The sequence below is a fragment of the Electrophorus electricus genome, chromosome 11 (assembly GCF_013358815.1).
Source record: "Electrophorus electricus isolate fEleEle1 chromosome 11, fEleEle1.pri, whole genome shotgun sequence".
Taxonomy (NCBI): domain Eukaryota; kingdom Metazoa; phylum Chordata; class Actinopteri; order Gymnotiformes; family Gymnotidae; genus Electrophorus; species Electrophorus electricus.
Window position 1 is genome coordinate 10,805,001 of NC_049545.1, and position 15,000 is coordinate 10,820,000.

Here is a 15,000-nt window from a genome sequence, read left to right on the forward strand (position 1 = left end):
GGCGTATTAAATGAAAGGTGCTGCTGCGACTTAATATTCCAAAGATGTGATTCTGAACACAGAGCATCACTAAAAGTGTTCATTTATTCACACATGGCTGGAGTACGCTGCTCTCCTCTGGCTCTGGCTGTGGCTATCTGCCTCATATCTGTCCATTCATCTATTCATATATTCACTAATCCATTTTCTATTATTCTCTACGAAAAGCTATGGAGGAGCATGGGTGGGGTGAGTTAATCCTCATGCGTTGTAACTGAACGTGCTTCCCACTTCCCAGGCCCAGAACCTCAGAGGATGAGAAGGTCTTTTCTCTGCACACTGACAATTGCCTTCACTCTTTCTCCGACTCAGTGCACCAAAATATCCCTGAACGATCACATTCAAGTCTTGTAGATTTGCTGTATTCATGAACAAATTAACACAATTTTAGAGATGTCTCTTCAGGGTTTATTATGAACACGCTTCATCTAAATTAAAAGATCTGAACACATCAAACAGATGATGCAAATACTTCTATGATATGATATGAATGTGTTTAAATGGACCTCAAGAGCAGACTCGAGCACTTAATTTCTGTGCAGTAGGAAAATGGCCTTAGAAGAAGAAATAAAGGATATAGGTAAACATTCATCACTTTCCTCTCCAATATTGCAGAGCTACAAATCCGGTTACGCAATACTGAATAAGATGTTCAAGTCTCAGCTGCAAGTTGTGTAATACTGTTAAAACTGGTCATTACCCAGGACATTTACCCAGAGATAGTGAATAATGAAACACATGTAAAATTATTATATATTCAAAATAAAGGGAATACATAATTGCCATCCATTCATTCCAGAAAAATGGCAATAAACTTGACAATAAACATATGGTTGAAAGTAAGGTTATTATAATGGCACTTAAATGCCAGAGAAAACAAATAAAAACAAAAAAAATCTAAACTGAAGGAATTTTCTAGCAACTCGTCTACTCCATTATAGTCAACTAAAGATTTTTTTTAAGAATTAGAGGAAAAAAGAACAGTAATTAGAGGCTGGTAGTACAACATAATGCAGAAACACTCCAGAGTGAAACAGAAAAATGAGCTAAACTAATGCTAAACTTATTTTTAAGTTTTTCAAACAGAACCTTTAATACTGAGGTCACAAAACTTGCCACAAACTATGTTTGCTCAATCCAGATATGAGTGTTTGTAATTCCTGTAATAGAAAAAGCCCTTTTGCATAAAGAAAAAACCTGATGTATAAAGTACTAATATTCATTTCTAACCAAGGTCACATTAAGAAACAAAGTCTATCAGTTAACATGGCACAAAGATTCAGCGTTGTTCTTATTTATTTATTCATTGTAGAGTGAGGGCCAGAGGGCAGTGAATGTGACTAAGAAGACTAGACTAATTAGAAGCATATCACAAGTGCTGCCACACCTGATGTACACACCTGCTTCTCAAAGGTGGGAAAGCATATGTTTTGATTGAGTAATTACAGATTGTGGAAAGTTCAAACAACATAATCTCCCTATAGTTTGTGCCTCTATTTCGACATTCCCAAACTGCACAGGCTATATAAACAGCATGATGCTACACATAAAAAGCCTGTGTTTCTTAAAAACAATAGAGGATTCCATTACATAAATGAAAGAAAATTAAAAACCAAAGTTTGTGTCTCTGACACGCACCCACTTTGTTCACTCCCCCCCCACCTACACACACAAACAACCATAAATACACACTCACCCATCTCCTGATAGAAGTATCCATTCTTGGCCATGCCCGAGGAAGGAGCCTCTGTAATTCAAAATAGAACAAAAATATGTTCACAGACAAGACTCAAATGTAAAGTATATGAGTTGTGTGAGACTTAATCAGCCTTAGTTAGATATTTGCTTGTTTTTTATTAAGTGTATAGATGGGTATTTATATATTTACAGAAGTACAAACGTGTGGCCTTCAGGTAAATGCTGAATGGCAAATTATTTGTCTACTCCACTGTATGAACACACACACACTTTTATTCACTTAGCAAAAGCACACATAAATTGACAGTGCCAAAGCGCACACACGCACACACACACACACACACGCACGCACACACAAAGCAACACACAGAGACATGCACAAGAATAACCACTATGTTTACTTCCACACCTGTGTCCCACATTCATTTGGTGCTGTTTAGAGGGATATTTATGAGGTGAAGTCACCCGTGACTGAGGCTTCTCTCCCTCCAGTTTTTGACTCCCTAATTGTCAGGCATGTCTTTTTCCAGCTCCTTTAGCCTTTCTGCCGCTAAAGAGAAACACACTCGATAAAACATGCTCACCGAGCCTCGACACACACCCTCCTATAAAGCTACGAAACACTTACGTGCAAACACGAATTACTTGGAAATTTTTCGGATGCCTTTCTACACCCTGTTACAAGCGCTCACCCTCCCTACAGTAGCTGTTCTGCTACTTCACCTTTTGGGGTTAAGTGCTTCTGTCAAGGGTACGTTGGTGGTGTCAAATGGAAGAGCAAGGAGGGCTCCAAGTCTCTAGGTAACCCACACGGCTCACATTAGCAACATTCAGACTTTAAAGCCTCAGTCAAGTTTGAGGGCCACTGCTGGTGAGCCACTTTTTGATCAATAACTCTACAAGGCCCCAGCCAATAAAGCAGAGACATATGATTGGAAACCTCTGTTATGCTGTCTGTCTGTAAATCTGCACTCAGCGCTACAGTGGTTCCATTCTGACTGGGCAACTGTCTGTAAAAACTCTCTGCTATAGAAAATATAATCACAAATCAGGTTATTTTAAAAATTAATCTGTTCAAAATGACATCCCCTGTCACAGATTATGCTCATTAATACACTCACAAAAACACATTCACACAATATATATTGATGTTGCATAAAGCCTTGCCTGTTTCATGTCATTAAAATATCACCTCAAAAACACATGTATACAATACACACACACACACACACACACGCACACACACACACACACATCTCTAAAATACAAACTGCCAGAAGCACACAAGGATTGGGTTTTTGTTTTTTTTTCAAACTAAAACGGCATTTTGAAAAACAAATAGTAATTTGCTTAAAATATAATGACAATAGAGTAAATATCTCCCTAACTGATATCACACCCTGCTGTAACCTCTTATGATTTATGACTGGCAGGTTGTGCCAGCAGAGAAACTGGTTGGTCCACCTGGCTGAAAATGCCTACAGGTTTGCTCAGCTGCTGACTGCATCGATAATAATAGCTTTCATTTGTATAGCACCTTTCTCAAATGAAAGGTCAATTCACTGAGCATCAAATATGAGGCATGACAAATAAAATACAAACAAACATGAAACCAAAACCCCCCCCCCCAAGGATAAGGCATACAGGCTAGCAGTTGATATATGGTAAATAGTTGATAGAACATTTTGTAGTTCAGAATGAATGTTAACGGACTCCTCATGTAACTTTGCTATGTCTAACAGAATATAATTTTCTTACAAGGTGAGCATCACCTAACAGTAACGAACATCACCTAACAATTGCATACAGTCAAATGAGAGATCATGTGTAGCCTGTTGTTGACTTAGAAATAGGATGCTGTGTTAAAAGTGCACAACACACATGCCTGCACAGACGCACACTCAGACACATACACACACACTTAGCCAAACACGAATTAACATCTTCTTCACACAAGATTGGTGTTTAATCAATGAGAATAGCCACCTTTCCACAGCAAAGGGAAGTCTACCCTCACTTTACTGAACTTTACTGAAGACTGCATATTCTGGCCTCCCTTTCCATGGAAGTAGAACTGCTGTCTCCCTCAGACCAGATTAAAAATCTTCTGTGGGGCTTCTCCAGCTTCTCTGGCTCCCCAGCAGTGCCTTGGGGCCATTCTTCAGGCCTGTGCCTCTGCTCTGCTCTCTACCCCTACCATGACCTTTCAGTGAGAACTGTGCTGTAGCCCGAGGCCACACGTATCCTGCAATGATCTCTCAGACACTGCCAATCCAAAGGCTTTATCCAGTGAGTATTGTTCCAACGCAATAGTTTTCCAGTGCTCTATACACTTATAATGTGATAATCTACTGTCATTACCTGCAGTCAGAGATAATGAGGGTGCCTTGCACAGTTGCTCTATGGCAGGAAATGGATAACACTAATAACCGATGGAGGAAGTGGAGGAGCTGCTCTTCCAGCATTAAATCACCTGACAGAGTCTAGCATGGCTGCAACACCATGCTGCTCTGGGACTGCTGCAGAGCACACCTCAAAAAGCACACAGGCAACAGAGCATGTTTAGCATTATTGTGGTCACTGTCATGTTCAAATACACACACAAAGATACAAAAACAGCTACACGTACTCATACACACATACAAACACACACAAAGATACACACACGCACACATACATATGTGTGCACGTACAAACAAATATAGTGGGTATTTGGTGCTTGTTAACCAGAATTTGGTATGTGTGAAGAACAATTAAGGATAGAGATCCCATAATTAATTCACCTTCATTCCTTCTTTATTTTAGGGCAAGGATAGTCACAGCACAATCAGAGACTGAGAAACCTTCCCTTCCTCTAGTTCCCATTTTCTTTTATTTCTTCTGTTGCAAAATCAGGAAACTGCACTCTTCCTCCAGCATACACACTGCGATCAAAGCTGGATCAGAAAAGAGAGAGTGGGACTTCCCTCTCCATAACGGCATTGTAAGTTGGGAATTCTACTTGAGATGAATATTTATATTTTTTATGGATATCAGTATTGATGCTTAACAGCAGTGGAATCCATAATGCCATACTCAGGTTTGGGCAGAATAGTTTGGTAAAAGTATTGGTTGCTGAAAAATAGATATACTCTCCTAAATGTATTCAATAATGTATTCCCTTCAATAAATAAAATGAGTAACCTCTGAATATATTTACAATGGGACTACATTAAAAATAAATTTTGAAAAGCCATAGGTTATGTTACTCAATTATGCTGTATCGTTATTTGTCAGTATTAGGAAAGTCACATTATTCATTGGTATTTTTTTTCTTTATTGCATTATCTCTTTGCATATTCATTAAAGTAAACTTGAATTTAAGTAACATTTTTTGTTTAGATTTTAAATATGTAGTTTCTGCCACAGCGGTGTAAATATAATCTCAAATGTTTTGTAGTCTCGTCTTGTCTGGCTAATAATTGTCTTATTAGCTTGAGTAGGTAACTAGCTAGATAGCTAGCTAACTATCCATTAATAAAGTGCAAGGGACCCTAATACATAAAATGATTATTAGCTAGCTATATAACTATTAAAAATATTAGGTATTCAAGCTGACCAGGTAATCAATTAGCCAATAATTTCTCATTGCAAGCTTTCTGCAACTATTTTTCATCCTTATTTCTCAATGACTATACCCTAATTAGCTTGTTTCTGCCTGTCTTAGCTAGCTAATTAAAATAGATGTCAAATAGATGCTGAATTTGTTTCTTAAGGTAGATGGCTAGTTTTGTACTCACTTACCATAAGACATTTGTTAGCCAGGCAGCTAAGTGTGCAGCCTGCAACTCAGCACTGACCTCAGGTAACAATGGTGTTTTTTTACTTTAGATTGTGCTTTATTTCTTTTTTAAAAATTGTATGGATTTTTAATGAGTGATGAAGTATTCTAAAAGATTCTCCTAAAATAAATTTTATTCAGAATAATCCCTTTTCAAAAAGTATAGTAGACTATATTCATATTTAGTTTAATACCGCCTTTACTTGCATTTCCTCCCTGGCTATAGCCTTTCTAAAGCAAAGCGCTTACTTTTGAGTACCAACTATAGGCAGGGATGTTGGTCTCACTTTTTGTACTCATTTTAATCGTGATAGTAAGAGAACAAGACGTTAGCTGTTTACAAAAACAGGAAGTGAAAACTTGAAGTGCAATTTCTTTTGTGGGCATGCACTGTTGTTTACTGTTGTTTACACTCCTTGCTTTTCAGACACAGATGAATGAACGCTTATCAGAGCAAAAGGTCCAGTCTTATGACACACAGAACAGTTTGGAAACTTAAAAGGGAAAGACAGAGATCAAGTGAGATCCAGAGGTTCTGCCGTTGAGAAGTTGTCATTTATGTGGTTAGCATGCTACCCAACCACAAACTCCTTTGCATAGCCCCCGTTTCCTTCTGTGTGCTAAGCTGAAATGAGAAGCACCAAATGCCCTCTCTGTGTGACATTGAAAGGACCAAATATGCTAGAAGAACACAGCAGGAATGGACAAAAATTTATGTACACGTGGGACAATAATGCAAATTTACAGCTTTAGGATTAACATCCACGAATGAAAAAAAAAAACAAAAAAACACAAAATGACAGAATGGGATAAAGTCAGGACACAGCTGGAGTTACAGAAAAGCACTTAACAGTTATCAGCGTACAGTTAGCGTCTCTCATTAGAGCTACTGCATAGGTTTTATGCAGCTAAACTGTGCTGCTCAGGGAATAAACATGCACTCGACCACTCAGTTCGCACACCCTCCTATCTCTTGCTACACCATTACTGTACTAGTTAGCAACAGAAATAAAATTGTATTACATACTAGGCTGCAACGATACAACAGAAAATACCACTGCAAAGTGCAGAGTAATAAAACATATGCTGCAAAGGGACTACATATACACACAGCATCCAGTTTATTAGAAATATTTCTTGATTGTACATTATGTTGCCATGTAAACCTTGTGTTTGCTAAACTTTCACTCCTCATCACTGGACAATTTCTGATCAAAGATATTTTTGGGTGGCAAACCTCCATTAACGCAGCAGTAACAAAGACACATGAAAACCTGAGCATCTCCTGCACTGCCTGACACACTCATGTCACCCTTTACCATGTTAATGTCGCTGCTGTGGTAAGAAGAGTGTGTCATGTAAAAACCTTCTGCTCAGTGCTGTCTTGTGGTCAGAACCTGACCACTGATGAACAAGGCAGAGGAATTAAGCATGGCAACAGGTGGACTACATTTTGTAACTGCACACTTAAACATGCACATATAAGAGATGTGCACTTAATAAAGTGCTCACTGAGTATGGACGCAAGGTAGGAAATTCTAATAAACTTGATGGCCAGTGGATAAAATCTTACTATGACCAATCAAGTGTTATTGTGACAATGTAATGGTTTGCATGCTACAGTTACTTGAAGCAAAACTAATTAAGAAATGAATGTTAAACTGAGACTAAAACCACTATCTGTTGCTTTTTTATTTCGCAGCTTTACCATGGAGCTTAACTATATTTGATCATTCTGAAGAATGGGAAATCCTTTATGATACTGAAACATTGTAACTGTTACTTATTCTATGATAATCTTTTGTCAAATACTGACTAAGGCTGAATTGTATATACGGCTTATTAATCGTTATCGCAACATTGTCCTGTGTAATACTGATGTTGCAGAGGGTAGCAATATGTTGCAATATGCAGGACAAGGCAAAATAATCACAACATAATATTATAATATTATATAAGTATTATAGTATAATACTTCTCTTTTTAACTACAGCTACTATTTTTGTGTTTATTATTCCAGTATGCTTGGTGTGACTTCAGATAATGATGTGACAAAATCCTAAGTGGAAAGAGTAAATGATAGCATTTCCTTGAAGAATGTGCTCTGTAGATATTTATTGCACTATTTAAAATGCAGCCTAAAATGTTTCCTTTATTTTAAGCCAATGTTCATTGGTAAAGGCCCCAAATACTGCAAATGAATGATTCCACCCAGAAGTTGCTGCTCTACTCTGCTTCTTACCTTCTCTAAAGTTCTCTCATGGGACCTCCTTACTGATATCACTGCACTGGTCCCAGCAGGGTTCACAGCAAGGTTAGAAAAAACAAAACTCTTGTGCCCGTTGAACTTAGCCTGCTGCAAACCATGGTTTAGCACTACTCCAGACTTTTGCCATGTTCAGAAGGGCCAAAATCTTGCCAGTCACAAACCCAAACTGCCCCCATCTACATCCTGCTCTTAACCACTTGGGCTTTCACTGATTTAAAATGATTTAAGGTTTTTGGTTAGTCATTCTGATTATGAGCATCTGCAAAATGAGTGAAAATAAATATCAGATCCTTTGTGAGTAAACCAGGTAGGTTTCTGCTAGGAAGACTCAGAGTTGTGGTCCTGGAGGCCACAGGCTTTAGGCAATGAAGCACAGCTCACTATGTTCTTGGCTTAACTTCTCTATAGAAATGACTTGGAAGTTGTCAAACTTAAGCAGATTGCATAACAACCTAAAACAAATCAAAATGGTGGAGCTGTTTTATATAGCCATAAGACATTAAGCTCTCTCTAAACAAAAAAGATTAATCCCCTCTCTGACAAATGAACATTGTTCACTAGAAGCAATGTTCTACATATGGTGTTGGGTAGTAAAAGTGCATGCACCAAGCATGTGCGTGGCTTTGATTAGAAATACCTTTTATATAAGCTGTTTATAGCTGTGATGTCACAAGTCCAGTCCATATGGACAGTAAAGCATATGGATGTGATGACTGAGAGGTGCTGCTTTGCTCTGTGCAAGGCAACAGTGCTGCTGTAAGTGTTCTGTTATAACTGTTCATAGCTGGCGGTCTGGTCCTACTTGCAAAAGCCTTGCAGTGGAAATGCCTCAGCTCCTATGATTGTGGGCGTGATGTTTCAGTTCTTGTCTAACGGCCTATGCATATCGTTTTTAGTGCGGACACACACACACACAAACACAAACACACAAACACACAAACACACACACACACACACACACACACACACAAACACAAGCTCACCAGTACTGCGCAACAGCACAGCAAGCAAGAAAGAGACAGATGAAAGGTGCTCCCTACTGCGTTCTAATGTCACTTACAGCCGAGAGAGATTGAGTGAGAGAAAGAAAGAGAGAGAGAGAGAGAGAGAGAGAGAGAGAGAGAGAGAGAGAGAGAGAGAGAGAGTGGGGGTTTGTTGACTAAATCTGCCTGGAGATTTTTTGGCACTCATTCTCCTGGAGTCTGTGAATGCTTTAAGAGAGAGGGAATTCCTTCTGATGACCAGTAATGACACACTTACACACATATGCAGAGATCAGGTTGTTATGGGAATAAAGTGGAAGCTTTGATGAGGAATAGAGAGTATGTTACATTAGGTCTTAGATGGTCTATAGATGGTTGGCCCCTGTAGTCCATCATCTCTTCACGTCAAACGTGAACAGCACAGTGCCAATTTGCAAGTAATTTAAATCAAATCAGACAAATAGCCATCTCTGCATTGCAGTAATGCACAGAAATGAAACATATGTAAATGTTATATAGTGCTTAACATGCAGCATATCAAACAGATCCAATGAATGAAAACACGATACACTTTCACAACACCATACATAAAAACAAACATGAAAGACAATACACATACACAGCATGCATAGCAAAAAGTATTCACATGCATGCGACTCAAGTAATCAAGGCCCATCACACAAGTAAAAATCTTGCAGTCACACTCTAGCTGCATGGAGAGGAAGCACTGTCCTCGTTGCTCGTGGACAGTTTCTGCCTGCAGTGGCTCGCTCGAAAGGCTGCAAATGTGGTTTCCATAGTCTACTTCTACAATCACTGGGCTGAATTCAAAACAGGCTCTATTTCTCGCTGTACTGCGCAGAGGAGAAGTGTCCAGCCATCCGGCCATAGGATGGTAAAGCAGCTTTGTCCTCATGAAAAGACTCTAATTATATGTGGATTCCAATTATTAGGTCTAGACCTAATAATAAAGTATAATATGATTTTGCAAAAAAAAAAAAAAAAAGAGCAATTGACACCACTGGTTTTATGCAAATTGTGAAATTGTTCTGGTCGCTCAGTTGCTTCTGTCAGCTCACACTCTTCCGTTGTGCTCTCTCTCGGTCCGACTGGACGACCTTGAGCGTGATCGACGCATACCTGAGCCTCTCGCTGACACTACACAGACATACGTGTGATCAACACATACCTGAGCTTCTACAGACATACATGTAATCCACATACCTGAGCGTCTACACAGACATACGTGTGATCCACACATACCTGAGCGTCTACACAGACATACGTGTGATCCACACATACCTGAGCGTCTACACAGACATACGTGTGATCAACACATACCTGAGCTTCTACAGACATACATGTAATCCACATACCTGAGCGTCTACACAGACATACGTGTGATCCACACATACCTGAGCGTCTACACACATACGTGTGATCCACACATACCTGAGCCTCTACAGACATATGTGTGATCCACACATACCTGAGCGTCTACACACATACGTGTGATCCACACATACCTGAGCCTCTACAGACATACATGTGATCCACACATACCTGAGCCTCTACAGACATACGTGTGATCCACACATACCTGAGCCTCTACAGACATACGTGTGATCCACACATACCTGAGCCTCTACAGACATACGTGTGATCCACACATACCTGAGCCTCTACAGACATACGTGTGCCTGCCGTCACTCCCCATCTATAGCCCCCTTTTTTGCCGTCTGTCTCTCTGAAAGTGTGAAAAGCTCATTAGAAAAGGCGCAGTGGCATGAAAAGCCGCAGCGAAAATACAATCTGATAATTGCGCTTGACAACTCATCCCCTTAGTAAAGGGAAGAATGTATTTATCCTTCTTCTGCTGAACAATGTCCTTTCAAGCATAACCACAGTGTGAGGGAAAAAGAAGAGAGAGAGAGAGAGAGAGAGAGAGAGAGAGAGACAGCGGGAGACAAAGTGAGATGGAGAAAGAGAGAGAGAGAGAGTGTGTCAGGGTGTCAGAGGACTCCCGTCCACTCACTGCAGTCCTGACGTGTATCGACATGACAGCCGTCTTTAATCAAATAACACCAGAAAACCCACGAGAGCGCTGAGAGTATCCGCGTGCCTGTGTGGACACCGCTGTCCTGCATGTCAAGGGAATACAGATTTTATTTCCCTCTCACACTCCGTCTTTTAATCTTTCAATCCCTCGCTCTCGTCTTCTCCCTCTCTCTCACTCCGGGCTCGTCGTGGCTGCTCTGGTTTCGTGAGCTCTCTGCTGGGGGATTCCTGCTGATTGCTTGCACATTCCTGTCTTCCTCTATTAAAGCCAGGCCACCATTCCCTTTACTGCCATGAGAGACCGAGAGGAAGTCAAGAGGAGCCCAGAGAGGAGGTGAGACAGAGGGAGAAGCAGAGAGCACGCAAGATGAAGAGAGAGGAAGTCAAGAGGAGCCCAGAGAGGAGGTGAGACAGAGGGAGAAGCAGAGAGCACGCAAGATGAAGAGAGAGGAAGTCAAGAGGAGCCCAGAGAGGAGGTGAGACAGAGGGAGAAGCAGAGAGCACGCAAGATGAAGAGAGAGGAAGTCAAGAGGAGCCCAGAGAGGAGGTGAGACAGAGGGAGAAGCAGAGAGCAAGCAAGATGAAGAGAGAGGAAGTCAAGAGGAGCCCAGAGAGGAGGTGAGACAGAGTGAGAAGCAGAGAGCAAGCAAGATGAAGAGAGAGGAAGTCAAGAGGAGCCCAGAGAGGAGGTGAGACAGAGGGAGAAGCAGAGAGCAAGCAAGATGAAGAGAGAGGAAGTCAAGAGGAGCCCAGAGAGGAGGTGAGACAGAGGGAGAAGCAGAGAGCACGCAAGATGAAGAGAGAGGAAGTCAAGAGGAGCCCAGAGAGGAGGTGAGACAGAGGGAGAAGCAGAGAGCACGCAAGATGAAGAGAGAGGAAGTCAAGAGGAGCCCAGAGAGGAGGTGAGACAGAGGGAGAAGCAGAGAGCACGCAAGATGAAGAGAGAGGAAGTGAAACAGGGAGAGTGACACATGTAATTCTGGTCTGCGCATAAACACCGTCCATGACACAAACGTGCACATGCAGTGCACAATACACCAGGGTAGGGAACCGTCACATTAGAGAACTTGTCAAGCACAGCTGAACATGTATGTTTGATTACATTGGTGCACTTTCATGTATGCATGTGCTTGTATGTAATTGTGCAAGAAGGGTGTGTGTGTGTGTGTGTGTGTGTGCACCCAGTGTGAGGTTTCTCCTCAGGCACACGGGCAGTCTCGCAAGTGAAGGTCGGAATTCAACAACACTTGCATCCTCCGACATCTTGAACCAATCTCAGCTTTGCTGGGGGGTGGTTGTTTGCCTGAGTGTGCATGTTTGCATGTATGTTTGTGTGTGCATGTACGAAGGGGTGTCCTGACAAATCGTATTAGAGATTTAGCATGCTCATAGCTCTGAGAGACAGTCCATTTGGTATGATTTCCTCATGCTATATTTGTTCCATTACAAGGAGGCAGTGGCATGTTTATCTGTTTTATCTACTATGACGAGTTCGATGCTGGTATGTTCCATTGTGTGGTTCTCCAGCATAAACACAGCCCTTCCTCACCACACATTACACACTCTCCTTCTCATTAGAACACACAAACACTCTATCTAACACATCAGAGAAACTCCATCGCTCCCTCACGGCCTCCGGAGGATTTCCGTAATTCCCAAGACAAAGATGCTTTGCACGATCCAAACGTTGTCCCAGCCTGCTCCATGGCTCACAGGCACTCATCTCTGTATGAATGGATCTCTATCCGATGATTTGTAGCGTACCGCAAAAAACAAAGCGGACACACAGAGGAATGTATGATTCTATTTTCTCACTCGGTGTGTTATCTTCACTTTTGGACACTGTGAGTTTAGCTCTAAAGTCACAACCACATGGTCACAGGTTTCTGTAATTCAGCTAACTACTCAATTCCCAATATATTTAATCATGCACACAAAGTGATTAGGCCTGCCAGAAAGATAAGCTATTGAGTATCAACTGTGGTTATAAATGTAATATATATATATATATATATATATATATATATATATATATATATATATATACATACATTAAATATAGTAAATATAGGAATCAAAAGAATGATGTGTTATATGTGCATAATGAGAGACAGACATCACTCATTAGGGAAAGGCAGTCATATAGACAGAGCACATTCCTCAATAAAAGAGCCTCCATACACACTGAAGCATCCATGGCATTACTGCCATGCTCCTAAGCCTGTGTCCTCCTCTTAAACTCACTTCCATCATGCCTCGCCTCCCCCATCCATTCATCTCCAGGAAGCCAAGGACAAAAGGAAATTTGATTTCCTATAGCTGCGCATGCAAACCTACAGTACGTGCGCACAACATGCAACATGTGTGCACTGTGTTTTAGAGAGTAGATACAGAGATACAATTAGTCCACTGACACACCATCAAACCTATTGTGGAGCCGTCGCGGAAAATATACAGAAATGTATCTCATTTTGGCAATATAACACACTGCTGAAATGCGGCGTCTCTCACACAACTTGCTCTTTTGATCATAAGCGCGCAAAAAAAGAGAAAAAAAAAAGGCAAGAGAGAGATCAAATGTTCTTGCTGCTTAACCTGAGGGAAAACAAATGCAAAGTCTTCACAGGCCAACCTGCAGTCTGCGTGCATGTGCCAATGTGAGAGAGAAAAAGAAAGACAGCATGAGTGTTTATACTGTATACGTGCTTCAAAAATGACTACGCGTGTGTGTGTGTGCACGCGTGCGTGTGTGTCTGGACATGTATTGCCTACTGCATAAGAGGAAGTCATCAAAATAAAATGAAAGTGAACAGTAGCATCACACCTCCAAATAAGCTGTAGTGTCCCAGAACAACCCCCCCTCCTCTACAGGTATATACTGAGTGCATCTCTCTGCTCACTCTTTCTACCCTTTGCTCCACTGTTTGTGTTCCTGCGTGTTCGTGTGTGTGTGTGTGTGTGTGTGTGTGTGTGTGTGTGTGTGTGTGTGTGTGTGTTTGTGTGCCTGCCCGTTTGTGTGTGTGCATGTGCTTTTACATGAAAGAGTATGATATTCTTTTTCATTTTTCTTCTGTTTACTCGACAAAGATGAGCGATGTAAGAAGGGTTTACGACACATTCCAGAAGACCAGCCCCAAAAGCCCCACTGCATTCCAGCGTAACGCACCCCAACACAAAAAAAAAAACCCAGCACCAGCTCCAGAGAAAAACACTCCGCAGACCTGCAGGATTCAGCCAGGAGAAAACTTAAAGCAACGCACGCTCGCGCTCACCGACGCACGCGCTGACACGCGTCTCAGCAGCAGCACACATTTGACACATGCAATCTCAGGTGTCAGGGACCCCCCCCTTGGATGCACTGTCGTGACAGTGCAGGAGCATGCGTGTGTATGTGTGTGGGTGTGTGTGTGTGTGTGTGGGTGTGTGTGAGAGAGAGAGAGAGAGAGAGAGAGAGAGAGAGAGAGAGAGAGAGAGAGAGATAGTGTGTGAGGGGTCCTTACCGGATGGCACAAAATGAAGAACTTTGTTTGGTTCCATGACTCCCTTCTCAACCCATCATTTTCCTGTAGTCCACAGACTAATAGGGGCAAGATCACCTCTGCTCTGCTCTCCTCCTCTCTCTCCTCCCTTCTTCCCTTCTACCTCTCTCTCTCTCTCTTCCTCTCTCTCGCTCCCTCACAGACACATTCAGTGAGTCAGTCTTGCTCTGCCTCCTCAGAGCTGTTACTCTGGGTCCTAAAGCCTGTCCCTCTGATTGTCATTGCCTGCAGTCATAAGTCTTAACTAGCTGCACGAACAATACTGAACGTCAGTGTCTGTGTGTGTGTGCGCGACAGGACACAGCTAGCATGGCATGTGCTGTCTGAGCCATACTTGCTTTGATAACAGTCACATTACGTATGTCAGTGTGTTGTGGTTGAGGTAGGCTTAGGTAGGTCTTTTACTCGGTAGGAATGCAATGTGATTTATTGTTTAAAAAAAATCAGTATAAAAACAAAACATCATTTATATTAAGTTACAGATTCATATCTGTCTGGCTTTTGAGAAAATATTTCCTGGTTCTATACTGAAAAGTTATTTGCATATTAGATTTATATCACATTACTCACATGGCATCAGGCCAGACACAAGAT

The 15,000-nt window shown here is 41.4% G+C and overlaps 1 protein-coding gene across 5 annotated transcripts in view; it reads right to left on the reverse strand.

Annotated features, from left to right (window-relative positions):
- slc4a11 (solute carrier family 4 member 11) overlaps positions 1-15,000 on the reverse strand; it is a 41,880-nt gene that overhangs the window by 22,749 nt on the left and 4,131 nt on the right. For 3 of the 5 annotated variants that reach the window (XM_035531870.1, XM_035531872.1, XM_035531869.1), the window contains exon 2: positions 1,736-1,786. In XM_035531870.1, the coding sequence (XP_035387763.1) occupies positions 1,736-1,786 (51 nt within the window). Of the gene's footprint in view, positions 1-1,735; positions 1,787-14,367; positions 14,497-15,000 lie in introns of those variants that run through there. The other 2 variants (XM_035531873.1, XM_035531871.1) reach the window with 1 other exon arrangement.